Consider the following 18,734-nt stretch of genomic DNA (forward strand, 5'->3'; position numbering starts at 1 on the left):
ATCTGTGATCGTAGTAGAAAGCGTTCTGATGAATTTTCCCACCATTTTGAATAGGTCAGTTGATCAAACATGGAATTTGGTACAAAGTAGAAGTTTTCAAAATGACATACTATATTAAAAAATAAAATACTGAAAAGAACACAAAATTAACTGATTTTTTTACCAGGTAATGTTTGTTTGTACATCTTTTGGTTTTGATGCAATGGGAGACTTTAGGATGCTTGGTGGCAGCAGACTTACCGGGTAAAATCCATTATTCTCAGTAATGTGCGCACGCTCAGAACTACGTACATTTACCTGCTAAGTCTGCTGCCACCTTTCGTCCAAAAGTCTCCCATAGCACTTTGCATCAATGGAAGCACTTTTGCTCAAAATACCTGGCGAATATTCCACTCAAGCCATCACCATAATAAATCATTATCTTGCCAGGTAACAGTGGTACAAGTACAGTCAGTACAGTTGTTTGAAAAAAACAAAGTTTGGACATTTACACAAGTAGTGTCATGACCGGGATTGAACCCACACTCTTTAAAGCCTTCCGACATTGATAAGATACAAAATAATAATGTTCATGATGGTCATGGCGGAAAACTTTAGGGATTTAAACAAAACCTAAAGTTTTACAGGTTTGTTATTTTATGTATATGCTGGAGACTGCCGTCGACAATTGCCAATACTGTCCCTGTACTAACTTCAAAATGACTCGTACAAAGACATATATGCATCATTGTGTTTTTATGTTGATCCAGAGAAACCATTGGGTTGTTTACACCAGGGATTCACAACAATCAACAACAACAAAATATCCAAAGAAGTGCATGAAAGTTGAGCAAATGTTGTTTTTTCTTTCCTGTTGCTATCTATGATGTACCTTACCATTCAAATTGTGAATTTGCTTGTTTTATATTTCGAGAAACCACCTCGATTGTAAAGTATATATGAGAATTGTGTAGGAGTTAGTCACATACATGTAGGAGCCATTAAGAATCACCAAGTTTTAAAAAGTTCTTTGAAAATTTCCTCCTGCTTTGTCAACTACAAAGTTGAATGCTGATTTAGAATCTGGAAAATTGGAAAAGCCATTGAAATGTTCTGAGCTGTGAGAGCAGTGCTCTAAAATATCTGTTTCTTTTGAGGCATCAATTTTGTCCTTCAGTGTGTAGGATGTTTCGAGTAGCCAGTCAACATGTTTTAAATCGAGGATTTGGGGAGGTGGATGGGTCAATTTCGGGGAAAAAGGCAAATGGAATATTAAGACCATGGTGGTAGTACCTCCATGGTTGGACCTATAGTTTGTTAAGTGAAGCTGGGCTTTATTTTCTCTTTAGGCAAGCCAGGGCAAGTTGGCATGGAGGACGATTGATACAAATATTTTTTTAACTCCCATAGCTACAATTCATATTAAAATGATTGTGTATTTTTGTGGAAAAAAATTTGTGTCTTTGTTTCGAAAGGAGTCACTTTGAACGCTCCAAGGCATTTCAGGCAAGATAGTACATTGGTCATAAATTTGGAGATATGTTGCATCTGATCTTCATTTTAAAAGTTGATCTAACATAACAGTAATAAGAATCATACACTGTCATCTGTTAGATGAAATGTTTCTTTCATCACGGCACTTGGCGTACACACTCTTGGCTCTTAGGCTCTTATTCAAAGACGATGATGACATGATTAACGTAATTCTATAGGTGCATTATCACTGTGTGGTCGTCACTTGTCAATTTTCACCTCGCCGAGGAGCAGAATCTTAAGTGCATAAATGGGACAATCCCAACTAGTGCAGGTGGCCAATTATACACCTGGGTGAAGAGAAGCAAATTATGGGGACAAATCCACCATGACTTGCATTAATAGGATTCAAATCCCACTTCTGCTGAATCAGCCATCAATAGATAAATGCCATCTTCGTGGGCGACTTGAGTTTTGGCTTTGGGCTGCGTCCAACACTCTGATTTTTCTAAGCAGCAAGAGGGTTCACACATGCAAGGCATTTGATAAAATTCATGAGTGTATTTGCACAAAATGTATAGTTGCGTAGTCAAGAAATGATACTATTGCCATAAAGATGGCCCACTTAACACAGCAAGAACTTTCTATACGAGTAAAACAAATGCTGCACAAAGAAATGGGTTTGTCTTTAAGATATGTTAGATGTTAATTGAACTGACATATCAGTCGGCCATTGCTTTTATTTTTTGTTGTACAATTAGTTTTATTTAAACATTTTTGGGAAAGTGTGCTAACATAGGTCAGTTAAGACCCGAACACTTTTTCACTTATTTGTGCAAACATGATTTCGTACAAACCTGTTTGAATTGTTACTATTTTTTAGAATTTAAAACAGCGTTATATAGGCACAGCTTAGGGAAATCGTATGAAATATGTTTAATGAAGAGAGAATATATTCGGTAAAATATTTTTTGGAAAAACAAAAATGAAACAATTATTGGTATATTTAGCTACACAATGTTCATGTGCACATCTAGACTGATGTTACATACGTAGGATCCCCCCCCCCTCACATTTTGTGTGAACTTGCATTATTGTTGTAATTTTCTTTTGGCATGGTTCAAATTGACTTCTGTGCTTTCGAATATATCAATTTACACAGACTGAAAAAAATTGTTTAATTTAGTAAATCAGGCATGAAGACTGATCCAGTTTAAATCACATCAATATAGGCCCAGTTTCATAGAGCTGCTTTAAGCACTAAACATTGCTTAACAAGTTCCTGTTAAGCAAAAATGAGCAGGATACCAGTCACCAATGATAGAGACATGGTATTTTTGCTGATAACCTGAATCTAGTAAGCATAATTGTTGAAAGAACGGTAAAGAGAATTGACGAGTTTGATTTCTATTGTGTTAAAAGTAATAATTAAGGCAAGTTGTAACATACGTTTTTTTTTTTAAATGCCTTTTGAATTTGAATTTTGTTAATTTCAATTTATTTGAAGAAAGAAGATATGAATTAAACCGTTCAACCGTTGGTCGAAGTATATGCCTTATAAAGTCTTCTTTTGTTATTACAATATGATAACAATATCATTCCAGAGCCGCAAACATGCATATCTTACAACCAGGAAGATTTTGTACAACAATCCGGGAGAAATTTAGAATTACATTTTAACAAAATAAAGGACGTGATTCCGGAATCAGGGAGATTTTCAAATTTGTATCAGAACGTGGAAAGATTTTTTAATTTTCAGGGAACTTTGTGCAGAATCAGGGAGAGTTGTTAGCTTGGTTCTAGTTTTACCCATACACTGATCGAATTGTGATAACCCCTTTTTAAAATCCACAGACAAAGATAGGATTTGAACCAGCAAACATGGGTGGCTGTTGCCTAAAACACTTGCCTCTCACTTTTGTCTCTGGTTGTGCTCCATGGTCATACATGGGTAGACTGGTCCCTAGTCTTTATCCGCAAGGATAAAGACTGGCACTGGTCTTACAGGCCTAATGATTTCATTGGATACAATAATTTTATTGCTTAGTGCAGTGGCGTAAGCTTTCCGTGTGTTACGATTGGTCCGATGTAAGGCGCTTTATAAGCATTACATAGTCATCACACAAGTGCGAGTGGAATACGGAAAAATATAGTGCTTCTGCATTCCATATATACATGTATGGATATGGGACGCAGACGCGCTATATTTTTTAATATTCCACGAGCGCGTTTTATAACAAATTTATCTTCCAGTTTCACGTGCAACGCACAAAGTTTAAAATTTCAGAACATTATTTTGCGACGAACAGCATATAAGTGCACAAAGTTTTGAATGTAATTTTTGCACTGACCGTATACGGAGCGTGACGCATTGACATTCACAATGCGCACTGTGCAATAAAAACAGAAGAGGTACATGTAGTATATAAAACAGAGGAAGTAGTATAGGTTTTTTATACAACCCTCCAGTTAGAGCATCTGATTAGTGGATTAGCGCATACTGGAAGATAATTATTATTTATTATAGCTGCATTGTTTACTTGGGACAAAATATATCCCGAGACAACTTTGAACGAATACAAAGTTGTTGACTGCTAAACTTCACTTTCCCTTTACACAAAACCATGATCGGATACACAATGTAGGAAATGTCTACAACAGTTCTGATAGATTTATTGAGCACTGCAACATCTGTCTGTGAAATAAACTTTGACATGATTGTTAATAATACATTTTATCTGTACACAAATGTATATGCATGAATACCAAACCAACCCAGCCCTCACGTGACATGCCTTAAAGGCAGTGGACACTATTGGTAATTGTCAAAGACTAGCCTTCACAGTTGGTGTATCTCAACATATGCATAAAATAACAAACCTGTGAAAATTTGAGCTCAATCGGTCATCAAACTTGCGGGATAATAATGAAAGAAAAAACACCCTTGTCACACGAAGTCTTGTGCGTTTGGATGGTGGATTTCGAGACCTCAAGTTTTAAATCCGAGGTCTCGAAATCAAATTTGTGGAAAATTACTTCTTTCTCGAAAACTATGGCACTTCAGAGAGAGCCGTTTCTCACAATGTTTTGTACCATCAAACTCTCCCCATTACTCGTCACCAAGAAAGGTTTTATGCTAATAATTATTTTGAGTAATTACCAATAGTGTCCACTGCCTTCAACGATTCCAAAACTGTTCAAACCACTACAGGATTCATTATTTAAAAAAACTTAGGAAAACTTTATTGCCTAAAAGTTTCAATCTGAAAGTTCACTGATTTTATATAAACTATACTTGCATCTCAACACTAAGGCAGAATGCTTTTGAATTTCCTCCAAATCACTGTTTACTTCAAGTGTGCCCATAATCAAAAACAATTTTCAATAAAACTAACCATCGAGTTTGATGAAATTTCCACAAACCAGTATCGGGCGTTGTTATTCAATTGGTCAGGTCAATTAAAAACCAGTCTCTATCAGTCCTAGAACTACACAGAGGTCGCGACCATTAAAAGCATTTCAATTTTTCAATTACCAAACAAAATTGTTTTAAACAAAATAAACTTTTTTAGTTAAAGCATGGGACCTCCATGGATCAACATTATCAAGAAAAGCCATGAAAAATAAAATTAACAGCTGGGAGTGGCGAACCTTCCAATTTCCTATATAAAGTGAAACATTATAGTTAAATTTGTTTTAAAATTTAGCTAAAAAACATAAATAATATATCAAGGGTTGGACAGTTTTTGTGGGTGAAAAAAAAGCAAATGTGACAAACTGTAGTTCAATAAACTGCATGAAAAAATAACAATAAATGAATAAAACCTCTTCTATTTCACAAACAAACATATTTCAGGAAAACCTTATAAATTAAGCATTATTTAGCAGCAGCCATCTTTGTCAGATTCCTTGTCTCCGAATACTCTAATACATGATGAGGGACTGCAGTGACTTAATTTAAATGAACACCACAGTGGACAGTACACAGGGATTTTTTTTGTATTCCTATTGTAAGGAGTGTGGTATAGGGTTATTCTATGTTGAAGACTCATACACCAACTTTTTATTTCCATAAAGAGAAAGGGTTATACGCATTTTGTTCTTTATTTCCATGATGAGGAGAGGTTTTCTTCGCTGTACTTCTGTGATGAACACTAGCCTATACTCTCGACAGACTGTCGCCACATTGTAATGAAGTTTGGTTTACTTAGCTGGAACGAAGGCTTGAAGACCAGTGATGCCACGGCCGATGATAAGGGCATGGATGTCATGTGTGCCTACAAAACAAAAAATGCGCAGAAATAAATAAAAATGTTCACATAATACTTTCTGATGAAACTCATTGACTAAAACTTACAATACTTGGTTCTTATTTAGGGTACATTTTCTATAGTGACTAGATTGTCATAGATGTTAAATTTGCATCGAGGATAAAGAATATTAATTTTGGTTTTTACCCACATACCCCTACATGTATGTGTGTGTTAGCACTGATACTCGGTACTTTCTTGAGTTGTGTGTTAAAAAATCACAGGCATATTACTCGGGTGGGATTCAAAACCCATTGACTGTAATGCCCCCAGCGGATACAAACGCCATATGTTCTCAAAACCAATTGACTACAATGCGCCCAGAAGTTACAAGTGCTATATATTGTCCTCAAAGCCCATGGACTATAATGCTCCAAGCAGATCATCAAAATCAAAACCTCCTCAAAACCCATTGACTACAATGCTCCCATCAACCTTACCTTCGTATGTATTGACAGCTTCCAGGTTCATGACATGTCTGATCACATGATACTCATCACAGATGCCGTTACCGCCGAGCATGTCTCGGGCCAACCTGGCAATGTCCAACGCCTTCCCACAAGAATTCCTCTTGATCAATGAAATCATCTCTGGAGCAACCCTGCAAGAGACAGAAACAACTCGTCTTTAAAACAAATTCATAAATACCCCCAGACAGTTTCACTATTCCAATTGGTGGAGAGTGCGTCATGTGGGGGTGTTTAAACGGTTGATAATGACCAGCTGGAGTTGTTAAAGACCGGCTTGCTTCGCGTGTTGGGCGCGCAAGCTCATGTACGCCAATTTAACTTATGCGGAACACAATTCATAGCTATTAGTAACAGCCCGTTATATGTGTCTACATGCGTGTATACACACAACCCAATGCGCATAAAACATTTTCACAAACTATTGTGTAAATTTTGCAAACTTCAACAATTCGCAATGGAAACAAGTGGCTGATTGTTTAGAATTGTGCAACTGTTTAGCCTTTTGACAAAAGGGCATTTTTCAGCTCAGGCCTTTATCACATGGCCACGAATCTGCCGGTTTTAAACGGCCGTTTAAGAACTCTTCGCTACCCATGTGGCGTCAACATTCATATCGCATTTGCATTCGCAGGAAATATGCACCAGGCTTTATTAAATCTGTTACTGGAGCAAAAAAGAAAAAAAGCCGAAACCAGAGTGAGCCTACATAAATCAAGAGTTTTTTCTTTTGATACTCCCACTACATCTTACTTGTTCTCGTCCTTCATTCGACCGACTTGGATGCAGGATTGAAGTCCCAGTGAAATCTCAGTCAACATGTCCGCCATCTTCTTCTGCATCAGCTGGTTCTTGGCAAGTGGTGACCCAAACTGAACCCTGAATTGCATAAAAAATCATCAAATATGGTAGTGTGATGTTGTTTTTTTGTAGAAACTGTTCTTCTTCTTTAACCCTTTCTTCTATTTTGAGTGTTTTTGCAAGTTATCAATGCTGATTACTTTACATATTAGGGGGCAATATAATCTTTTTTAATAGTCTGTTGCTTTTTGGGATAATAGCCTCTCGAGGATAAACTGAAGAGGGCCCACTGTATTGTGAATGTACCATAGAAAAGGCAATGTATTGTTTTAATCCTAATGTAGAATCCTCAAAATATTTCATTTTAAAAGGTGGTCACGCTTGTTAGTTATCGCTGAAAATTTGGAGCGACTTTGTCCACTCAGAAAGATTAATACATTTAAAAATAGGATTACACAAGCTGAGAAAAGTTACTAACAAGTGAGTGAAAGGTTTCTCAAAATGCTTTTTACTATCGAAAGCTGCTGTAGGCTTCTAACCAAAAAGTTTTGTTGCCATTAATTTTAAAAGTGATTACCAAAATAAACCTGTTTGTTATTAAGAGGACATCCAAAAGTTTAAGCTGGAGAGAGAGGGTATTTTGCTAACATAGCTTACCTGTCTAATGTGTACTGCCTGGCTGCATCTAAGCAGAACTCAGCTGCACCTAGTGTGCCCCATGCAATGCCATATCTGGCATTGTTCAGACATCCAAATGGACCCTATAGTGGTAAACAGTTGAATACAAACATAATCAATATATTTCTTCAAGTTTCTGAAGACGAGTATACTGTTCCGAAACGTTAAGACTACAGCGGCTCTTTTCAGAGCCAACACTCCCACAAAAGAGATTTAATAATAATTGTATTAGCGACCTCTTATATAGCGCTCAATGAGTCTCATGGCACTTCAGCAGTCAGTATTTTCCTACAAGGTATGTTGGACTGCGATTGAATTATGAGACCTATTCCTTTTACAAAGCCCCATGTAATGGTTTACAAAGTGCTGTGGCGCAATATACTGCTAATCAAACCAGGAACACCGGAGCAAACCTCTCTCTTTTTTATAAGTGCGCTGGGTTATTTTACATGCGTTTAACAACACACATGAAAACGCCTTTACGTCTCATCTCAAGGACGAAGCATCATGGTCAAGTGTCTTGCCCAAGTGTCACGACTGGGACTCGAACCCACACTCAGCTAATCAGAGACACCAGAGCTTGAGTCCAGTGCACTTAAACCCTCAGCCATGACACGCTATGATATAGACGATGTGACCTATGTTTACATTCAAACCGCCCTCTGTTGACAAAACACTATATACGTCATGTTTCGCCGGGCACTGAGTTGCGTAGTCATAGTAAGATTGCGTACACTTTCTAGCTGGCTGCCAAAACACAAAGGTTTTCGCCGGGCACTGAGTTGCATAGTCATAGTAAGATTGCGTACACTTTCTAGCTGGCTGCCAAAACACAAAGGTTTTGCTCGGCGGTATGCGCACGAATCATGTTATGGTTTTCGTGTGACGTCAGAGGTTACATCGTCTATAGACATTTCAGATTTCAATGATAAAGACTTTATTTTCTTACCCCAAGTCCTTTAGCATTTGGCAGCATGTTCTCTTCAGGAACTTCAACGTCCTCCATTACAATTTGACCTGTCGTCGATGCCCTCAGAGAGAACTTCCCCTCGATGGTTGGTGCAGAGAGCCCTTTCATGCCCTTCTCTAGGATGAAACCTCTGATCTTACCGCCCTCTGCCTCGTTCTTTCCCCAAACTACAAAGACGTCTGCAATGGGGGAGTTTGTGATCCTAGAAAAAGAAAACACCAAAGATATGGTTTAGCTATTTAGTGAATAGATATCCGGGTAGTTTTTAAGCTTTTAGAAAGCTTCAACAACAGTGTTAACCATATTTGTATTACGTGGAGTGACCGTGTACAACTTTCAAAGGTGTTCTAACATTTACATGTCTGCTGCCACCTAGTGTTGCAAAGTGTCTCTTGGGAGAAATGTTGACGGCTGAGAGGGAGAAATTTCATCCAGCAAGTATGCATAGCAAAACATTTTGACTGACCTTATTTTAAGCACAGTGAATGCCAATATTGAATAGCAAATCCTGATTTTTGTGTATCATCATCATTCGGCATAGACTTGCATCCGTGGCCGCCTCGTCCTAAGATTGTAATGGGGGCGCACTCCTGGAGTCGCTGCCATCACCTGGTGTCTTTGTGTAGCAACTGATTTATTTTGTGTAGCATTTTGCTCTGCTATGCAAGGAAAATCGTTCACTGGGTGAAGGGGTGGTGGGAATGAAGGCCCCCATTTTGTTGCCTTACCATGATTTAGTTCCATTGAGAGTGTATGTCTTTCCTGAAGGGTTATAACGAGCTTTTGTCTCCATTCCTGCTGGATCACTCCCATGGTTTGGTTCCGTCAGGCCAAAAGCACCTACGAGTTCACCCAAGGCTAGATAAAACATAGAACTCATTTATGTTAGCCCTTGCTAAATAGAAAAGGTGCCAATCTGACAAAAATTATGTGCCTAGTTTCGTCATTCAAATAACTTGTTCTCAACATTATATTTTCCAGTGTTTATCTAACAAAGTTGTGGTTTATTACTTGAACACTGAAAAAAAGTGAATAAATACTTGGTATTGTATTCCAAAGCTGAGATGAGAGTCAGTGCTGACAGAAGGTCTAAAACCAGGATCCCATTTTTATCCCCAGTGCTAGGAAAGTAGATCAAAGAGCAGGATATCAATGTCAAAAATGATAACTATCAATTTTTTTGACAGGAAGATACAAATAAATTCAGAATTCAAACAAATGTCTGCCATTTCTCATCCTTGAAATTGGGATAGTTGAGGAAAACAATGCAGTTTTGGTTGACAATTCACTCATGGTTGATTTCTCTCATGACCAAACAATACAATAATTCATTTTTATAATGCTTTTTTCACAAAACATTTAGCACCTTTTCATTTTGGCTTTCAAAGGTTCACAAACAATTTGTACCTAATTTTGGAAGATACTTCAGTCGCTGTTCCTCAGTTCCATATGCATGGATGGGATGCATAACCAGTGACGACTGCACGCTCATTGCCGATCGGTAGGCGGAGTCAACTCTCTCTACCTCCCTCGCAATCAAGCCATAGGCAACTGATGACACACCGGCACACCCGTAGCCCTTAATGGTAGGACCCAATACACCAAGCTCACCCATTTCATTTAGGATCTCTCTGTGGAACACTGCATTTCAAAAAAAGGTAGGATTAGTCTTCACTGCCCATCTGACCTGTATTTTCTTTCTTTAGGCCGCAATGACTAAGTAGAGACTGTATTCAGAAAGCTTTGCAATGATTTTAATTTCTTAAATTCTTATAAGACACCCTTGCCATGGCTTTTTTTTTGGGGGGGGGGGATACACCAGACTGCAGGGCTCATAGCTATAAATGTTCACATGACCAGAATGTTTTTTTTTTACAAAACCAGAATTAAAATGAGAAAAAAATACATCAAGGTGACACACAATTTTTAACTTTTGAGCTATTTTAATATGAACAGGCACTACGAGAAGATTGATCTGGATTGCGATAAGTATTCTTCAATAATAATAAGATTTTTAAATAATCCTTTTCAACCCCAAAGTCACCATTTGAACAAAATCACAAGACAGCCGGACTTTTTTTCAGAAATGAGATTACTGGCCTGATGCCAAAGTCACTCAATTTTGAGCACTGCCTGCTTTAAAGGCAGTGGACACTATTGGTAATTACTCAAAATAATTATCAGCATAAAACCTTACTTGGTAACGAGTAATGGGGAGAGGTTGATTGTATAAAACATTGTGAGAAACGGCTCCCTCTGAAGTGACGTAGTTTTCGAGAAAGAAGAAATTTTCCACAAATTTGATTTCGAGACCTCAAGTTCTAAACTTCTCGAAATCAACCATCTAAACGCACACAACTTCGTGTGACAAGGGTGTTTTTTCTTTCATTATTATCTTGCAACTTCAACGACCAATTGAGCTCAAATTTTCACAGGTTTGTTATTTCATGCATATGTTGAGATACACCAAGTGAGAAGACTGATCTTTGACAATTACCAATAGTGTCCACCGTCTTTAAATGCCAAAACCAAGGATATAATACACAAACATGAGAACACTACTTTAAGTAATTTACTGCAGTAACACTTTCTCAGATTCAAATTTTTGCAGGATAAAGAGTGATATCTTTTCCCATAACCACGGTACTTCATACTAAAAAGTTTTCAAAATGCATCATACTTTCTAAAGCTGCTGTACTTTCTAACCAAGTAAGTTTTCATTGCCATTAATTTTCAGAGCGATTACCAAATATATACCTTCCCTTTAAATGAACAAAAACTCGCAGAGCAAATCCCTCCCTCCCAGTGCCACTCAGCTCCTACCTTCATTTCTGTTGCCCATAAGGATCCTTGGCATGAGTTTCTCCTGGCAGTAAGCATGCATCTGATCTCTAACCATCACTTCCTCCTCCGTTAGAAGTCTCTCAAGATTCAAGGCATCCTTCCAATCAAACACCACAGCTTGTGACGATGCTGAGCGAACAGAACTTGAACTACTCCCTGTTGTGGAATCACCTTTGGGAAAACTAGGTTAAGGGTAACAATATTGACAACAAAATAAAATAGCTAAACTTTCAACCCGTCAACCTGAGGGTGCTCTATAAAAAAGTGCCATTTGATAATTGATAAACTTTATCCGATGTGCAGTGCACTTATCCTGTCTACCATTTGGGATTCAAAATGTACACAAAGGAATTGACTCCCAAAATGGCAGAAATGGTCGATGCACATTTTAACAATAACTGTAACAATAATAATAACCTATAAAGCCATTGGACACTTTCGGTACAGAATTTCTTGTTTAAAAGGTCATAGATTTACAAATAAGTTACAGGGTTTACAGAAGGTAATGGTGAAAGACTTCTCTTGAAATATTTTTCCATGAAATGCTTTACTTTTAGAGAAAACATTAAAAACAATATCAATTCTTAATATCGAGAATTACGGATTTATTTTAAACACATGTCATGAAACAGCGAAACGTGCGGAAACAAGGGTGGGTTTTCCCATGATTTTCGCTTAACTCCGATGACCGTTTGAGCCTAAATTTCACAGGTTTGTTATTTTATATAGAAGTTATGACACACGAAGTGTGGGCCTTGGACATTTACTGTTTACCGAAAGTGTGCAATGGCTTTAAGTGCACTTTCTGCAAAAAAAGAACTTTGCAAGGCGCTAGCTATGTACAGAAAAGTTACTACACACGACACATGCTCTTGAGAAAGGCATTTTATCATAATTGCTTCTCTCCACTCAGTAGTACAAAAGGGAATCGCTGAGAGTGAGAGTTTGGGAGTAGCCTGGGATGGACTGGCATCATGTCCTGAAGGAAAAGAAATATTCTAAGTTGTTTAATGCCAATGATATGGGATATAAACACTGGCCTGATAAACCATACCTGCCAATTGGTACAGACTGAACTTTATTTTCCATGATTTTACTGATTTTTGGCAGCATATTGCGCCACAGCACCTTGTAAACCATTACATGGTGCTTAAGGATTAGGTCTTATACATGTATCTCAAAAATTCGCCCCACTCCTCTGTATCCTTTGGCAAAAGGCGCATTATAAATACGGTTATTATTTAATTATTGTTATTTAGAAGTTTGATTTATAAAAAAAACCTTTTTGGACAAGCAGTGATCCTTCACAAAGAATTTCATTGTTAGAATGTTTGATTTTTTGTTCCATAAATACTTTGTCAAAATTACTTTTTTTTGCATTTACAAACTTTTATCAAACCCTGGGGAAAAGACGTTGGTCAGATTAGCCGAAGAAAAAAGAAAAGAAAAATGCATTAGGTCCTACATGACAATTTTCCTCATAGGATGTGAGTCACACTTGGCCCCAACAGAATTCAAGGTTAAAAACACAAAAAAGAAAGAAATTTAAACAAGTTATCGCCAGATGTCAATGACAAAATGACCATGGATTATCAGTAACTAATCTAATAATTTTTTGAATTTTTTGTTGTTAAATAAACTGTCTTCAAGTTAAAAATAAACTTGAATTGAATTAAATTGTCCCAAATTCTTGACTCACTGCCCTTTTATCAAAACAACTATTACTCAGATTCAAACCAGATGACAAGACAGGTTGTCATGGCCGCATAAAGGGCCGAGCCGAAAAAAACCAAGGAGTCGTCACTCTTTTCATAAATGATCTTCGTTTAAAAATAAAAGCTTTTACAATTTAGAGGTTTGTACGCAGGGTCGCACTAAATACCGACAACTCATGACCCCTCGCAATTTCCGTTTGCTACTAAACTCGGGGTAAAAAATACTTTTTTTACAACTAAAAATACAATTTTTTCACAGTGCATTTAAAAATTGTTGTCGTGAGTTGTCGTGAGGGGTCGTGAGTTGTCGATATTTAGTGCGACCGTGTACGCCTATAAAGTTTTAGCGCAAGGTTTGTTTGTAAGCCCCTTTTTCCATCCCACAGTGCCTTTCGGCAATTCAGCAAGATCAGTCGGATGGTAGTTGTGATAAACCTTATTGAATGTATTACACGTAATATTGATTGAACACATTGTAAGGGTGCATGCAACACGCATGTTAAAACTGGCTACTGTCACAGTCTGGTATTTTTGAATATTTTGCTTTATTTTTCAAAAGATAGATTTCTAACATAAAGTTGCAGAAACATTATGTTTTTTAATATGACAAGCAGAATTATTTCAGAATCAACATTTAATTTACAAACAAATCTGTCATCATTAACATAAATAATGGAAAGTGTGTTGTGTGTGATGTGACCATGGAGATGAAACTTTTTGTTTTACTTTTTTAGAATTTTTTATTTAAAGTTTAATTTAATTTTAAACTTTTATATTAAAATTTTAAAATGATAAATTCTCTGTAATGACAAACTGCTACAAACATAACTTATGTCTGTAGCAGTTTAGCAATACAGTATACACTTTGAATGATCAGAGGAAAAAACAATAATTTTGTAAACCTAAATCAAACAACTCCATGAAAGAGGAAAAAAATAGGGAATTGATTAGTTGACAAAACAAAAAGGATACCGACTTTAGCATTCCCTTCTGCTGAAAATGATACCGCCGCCGCTGCCGTTCCTTGAAATCGTAATGACGACGAAAGTGCTGCAAGTGGCTGCCAAAGTCTTCTTGACGCGATTTTATTCAAAGCCATTTTTAAATGTTATTTATATAGTAACCAAAAACAATGTATCGGCTAATTAAAATGAACTGATGAAAAACACGATGAAAATCGAATAATGCCTTCCTTCACATACGTAATCAAGCCAAAAGCGAAACTTTCATAATACTAGTCTGGAACTATTTTGCGTAGATGCAACACACGTTATTGTGACATGTATCCTGACGTTGTAAATAGAAACGTGTCCCCCGACGCCCACAGCAAACAATCACTGAAATAACAAGTGACGGAAATGATTACGTTTTGACTCCGACTAAGGTAATTAATATTCATGATTTGTTTTGGAAAATTTGAAGGTAGTTGAAAAAACAAGAGAATTTTAAATGAGCTTTCTACCTCAAGTGCTTTTTTTTATGTGAGCGAAAGGCTGCTGTTGTGTGGTTGACAGTATCAACAGTGCATGGTGTGGAGGAGACAGAGGGTAAAGCTGCTGGACGGCGTTGGAAATGAGCCACAAATTCTGGGTAAATTTAAATTTTGTTTGTTTTTCTGTTTAAAAAAATCCTGGGACGTGTGGTTTTGGGGGTGTGGTTGGGGGTGTGTGAGTGGGCCATTGGGCCGAGGATCCGGGGTTGGTGGACCGTGCGGGGAGGTCGAATGCGGGGGCCAAAGGGGAAGAAGGCACGACAGCATCCAGCTGTGTTTTTAATTCTGAGGGAAGCTGTTTAGGGATAAAGATAAAAAATGAGATGCAAAATAAGTAAAGGCACAATATTATTTTACAACAACAACAGGCAACAGCAATATTAGATACCAGCCAGTTTTATTTTTATTTTTATTTTTTTTATTTTACCATTTGCAATTTTGGTTGCTATTAGTTGCATGTTTTTCCATTTCTCTTGTTTGTGGTTTTTTTAACAGACATGACAAAGGTAGAAAAATAGACTACCCGTACCTCCAATTTTGTAATGACAAGTCCCAACAAGTCTCATATCATTCGATATGAAATGATATAGTATCTAATTTACCTCAATGAGATAAAAATTTGTAAAAATTTGTAAAAAAGGTGTGGCGCCATACGGAAAGTTATCCCTATAAATAAATATGAAAATGGGTTTGGGTTTTTCGTTTTTTCTTAGGGTATCACTGGTTAATATTGATGTTTAGTTGCGATAAGTCAGGAGGAGGGTTACGTTATCGCAACTAGTTATCGCAACTAGTTACGACACTACATCCTATACTTTGGATGCTGGTCACCTGTTCCTCCTTGTCACCCATTGGCTTGGAATTGGATTTATATTTTCATTTTTCCCCCTACTGTCAGCGTCATATTGCAATACTTTGCTCTATGTTTTGTGTGTTGTAACTTTTACTCTAATAATTTGTTTGCTAGTGTAGTGTCGGATGTATTAAATTGAAATTAATCAGTCTAAGGTGGACAATTTTGATTTATGAAAGCAGTGCCTGAATATTTGTTGGCCATAATTTAAAAAGGTGATATTTTTCAAAGCAAAAACTCATAGTTTTATTTATAAAAAATAAAATGTTCCTATTTTCTTGTCAAATAATCAATTTTTTAAGGCCCAAATAACAAGTGATTTGAGAGGGCTCTATTTATTTTTAAAAATTTCAAAGGGAAAACTTTTGATGGCGCATTAAACAAAAGGCCAAAAACAGGGGGACCAAAGTCCATGCCTCCCTGGCCTTTTTGTTATTCCAATCCTGCCATACTAATCTGATGATTAAGTACAACATGTCCTCACTGTTTAGTGACCATATAGAGTAAAATAGTGGAGGATTAAGGTTGGGCATGTGGACCTTGGAATTATGGAAGTAATGATAAATTAAATCCTAAATTTGTTTTAAAAACACTCAAAATCTAAGCATGGCTAGTATGTTTGCAATGTTATAGAGCTGCTTTAAGCAGAAAACATTGCTTGTAGACAAATTACTCGCACTGAGTAAAACTAGCAGTCCTGTGCCAGTCACAGATGGTACTGATAGGCCTACTAAGTATAATTTTGTTCTGCTTAAAATTAGCTACTTTTGTGCTTTTAATAATAGCATAGCAACTCTCCCGAAATTAACAACCAAACCGGCTATGAAAGCAAACTTTGATTTCAAAATGTTATAGGTGAGGGACATCCTATCATTAGAAATGGGTTGCTGGGAGGGAGCTGTAGTTACAATGGCATAGAACTAATGTTCTTGTTGAATTAAGAGACTAAGCCTATAAAGAGAACAGCACGTCTATGTCAAACATAATCTCATCATGATCAGTTCAAATACTATTTTGGTCATGGCAATTTGACCTTGAGGGCCTTCCTGTTTAGGATCTGATACATCAGGTCTGGATTTATCATGAGATTTTTAGACTTGATGTTCCGGCTTTTATCACTCTATATTGCTCCATGCTAAAACATTCCCAGCATTTTATTTTTATCCCATCCAAAACTGAATCTGGAGAGCAAAGTAGTTTTGGGTCCTTATGGGAATCACACTCAAACAACGTTGCCACTTGACACAAAAGGTGTACAACAAAAGATCATTGATGAGATTAGGGATCAAAGGACATGACAAGGGCACTTAAAATCTGCTTGCCCCTCCGGCTTCGAAGTTCAGGGGCATTATAAGACAGTTTCAGCTCACCATTGTTGTAGTGCCCCAGAGATATTTTTGCTTTTATGTATCCCCAGATACTTTCTGTGTTTACTGAACGTATACTGACTTTTTTCCCCCATGATCAAAAGACTTGACAATGAAACTGGAAAACAAGGTGTAAGCTTTGTATTCTTCGATCATGTATCATTTGCAAAACATGACACATTTGGTTTCTACATGTTGATAACATAGCAAAAAATAATGTTGTTTTCAATGATTCAAAATATTTTGTCAGTGGGCCAAAGATTCATGTTTAATTGTTATTCTTAAAGATGCTGTATTGACAACTGGTTCACCAGTGGTTGTCAAGAATCTATAGCTCGTCGTCTTGTGAGCAAATCAAATGTAGGTGGCCTAGGAGTGTGATGTAGGTGGGCCTACTTGATGACTTTTATAACTAGTTCATTGAATTTTTTTAAAGTTATCTAGTTAAGTACATGAACTTGAAATACATGAAGTAATGTCAAATGTCAATGATACAACTCCTTCGATTTGAATTGTATGAATGTGTGACAACAGATGTTTGGCAGTTATGCATGCCTTAGAACTTTTTGTTTGTGCCGCACGAGTGAACTGTAGTGTAGGGCCTCCACGATGAATCCGAACCCATGTGTGCACATTCTTGGGATACTGATGATGAGTTTAAACAAAACAAATGCAATCTCCATGGTCACAGGAATTGACACAATTTCCAGTGACCTAAGATGTGACGAAACATGGCTCTCACACAAAAAAATGGGAAGGAAGGAAATTCCTCCATGATAAAACTGAGTAAACTGAGGTGTATTTCATGGAAATTCACATGACCTCAACCCCACCCCCCAACTGGGTCCCCTGTCTGATGCAATAATGCATTAAATTGCAAGGCCATAGACCCAGCACTCTACAAAGAATAACTTTGTTGGCACAGTGCCCTCTTATAATAGCCTGCCCTCCATACACAATCTTTAATCACGTGAGTCCTATTATCAGTAGTTTCCAAGTAGCTCTCTATCTAGCTCTGTGTGCCAAGCTACTATGGTTTGCATTTAACCTAGTCATGTGATGGCATGTTGTGCCTCACTCCAGGAATCCACACCAAGTTCCACGTCACTAAAATTCCCAGTCAATCTCCTTCCCATTGACCTCATTGATGGGCCAGTACACTTTGCTTGGAGGGGTGGGCAGAAGGGGTGGGCAGAACTAGCACGTAGGCTGTATGATACATGTATGGTATGGTATGCTAGTTTTAAACTTATAATAGTTCTTTAAATTAAAGGGTAGGCCTAGCCTACACCTTTTGTAGTTACTTGCCAGGGATCACAATTCCGCCCTGAGCCATCAAATTATAATCTTCCCCTTTGAATGTTGCAACATAAAATGTGTCCAAACAGCAAAATGATGAAAAAATGATCCCAATGGTCGAGAGTGTTATTGCAATTATTGACAATGAACAGAGTGTCCTTCCTACATGGTTTGCTCAATATTTTACCTTCTGGAATCACCCCATAAAACTAATGTAAGTAGCATTGCAGCTGTTGGTTATAAATGTGTAACATTTCGAAGAATGATTTGATCTTCTTAGGAACAGAAAGCGATTCAAAACATTTCGCGGGATTATTCTTCCTCTGTGGGCCAAGCCGCTCCAGATTTCCGGCAACATCTCAAAATAACTACCACCTTTCTAAGTGAAGTTTTCATGGGTTTTAAGTTTGATTGTATCTGGGCTATAAGCTCCCTGTTTTACTTGTAGGCATTAAAACAATCAAACAGTTCCAAAATCCAAAGGTA

General features: G+C 37.3%; 2 protein-coding genes across 2 annotated transcripts in view; one reads left to right on the top strand and one right to left on the bottom strand.

Moving 5' to 3' along the window:
* Positions 1-4,558: 4,558 nt before the first annotated feature.
* LOC117298086 (glutaryl-CoA dehydrogenase, mitochondrial-like) lies at positions 4,559-14,480 on the bottom strand. Its single transcript, XM_033781325.1, has 9 exons — positions 14,210-14,480; positions 11,502-11,693; positions 10,086-10,319; positions 9,407-9,536; positions 8,658-8,880; positions 7,688-7,791; positions 6,983-7,108; positions 6,203-6,363; positions 4,559-5,729 (listed from the first exon to the last, which is right to left on the bottom strand). The coding sequence occupies exons 1-9, from the start codon at positions 14,334-14,336 to the stop codon at positions 5,656-5,658; spliced, it is 1,371 nt and encodes a 456-aa protein (XP_033637216.1). The 5' UTR covers positions 14,337-14,480; the 3' UTR covers positions 4,559-5,655.
* Positions 14,481-14,678: 198 nt separating this feature from the next.
* Positions 14,679-18,734, top strand: part of LOC117298087 (MAP kinase-interacting serine/threonine-protein kinase 1-like) — a 28,853-nt gene continuing 24,797 nt past the window's right edge. Inside the window, exon 1 of the mRNA XM_033781326.1 lies at positions 14,679-14,827. Within this exon, the coding sequence (XP_033637217.1) occupies positions 14,810-14,827 (18 nt within the window). The 5' untranslated portion in view covers positions 14,679-14,809. The remainder of the gene's footprint in view (positions 14,828-18,734) is intronic.

The sequence above is a fragment of the Asterias rubens genome, chromosome 12 (assembly GCF_902459465.1).
Source record: "Asterias rubens chromosome 12, eAstRub1.3, whole genome shotgun sequence".
In the NCBI taxonomy this organism is placed as follows: Eukaryota; Metazoa; Echinodermata; class Asteroidea; order Forcipulatida; family Asteriidae; genus Asterias; species Asterias rubens.

Bases quoted from the DNA above. Each gene is read 5' to 3' on its own strand.
- LOC117298086 (XM_033781325.1), bottom strand. From the start codon at position 14,336: ATGGCTTTGAATAAAATCGCGTCAAGAAGACTTTGGCAGCCACTTGCA. The intron at 11,694-14,209 runs GTATCCTTTTTG...GTTTTCCCAAAG, and splicing joins AGAAGGGAATGCTAAAGTCG to GTGATTCCACAACAGGGAGT. The intron at 6,364-6,982 runs GTAAGATGTAGT...TGTCTCTTGCAG, and splicing joins CGAATGAAGGACGAGAACAA to GGTTGCTCCAGAGATGATTT.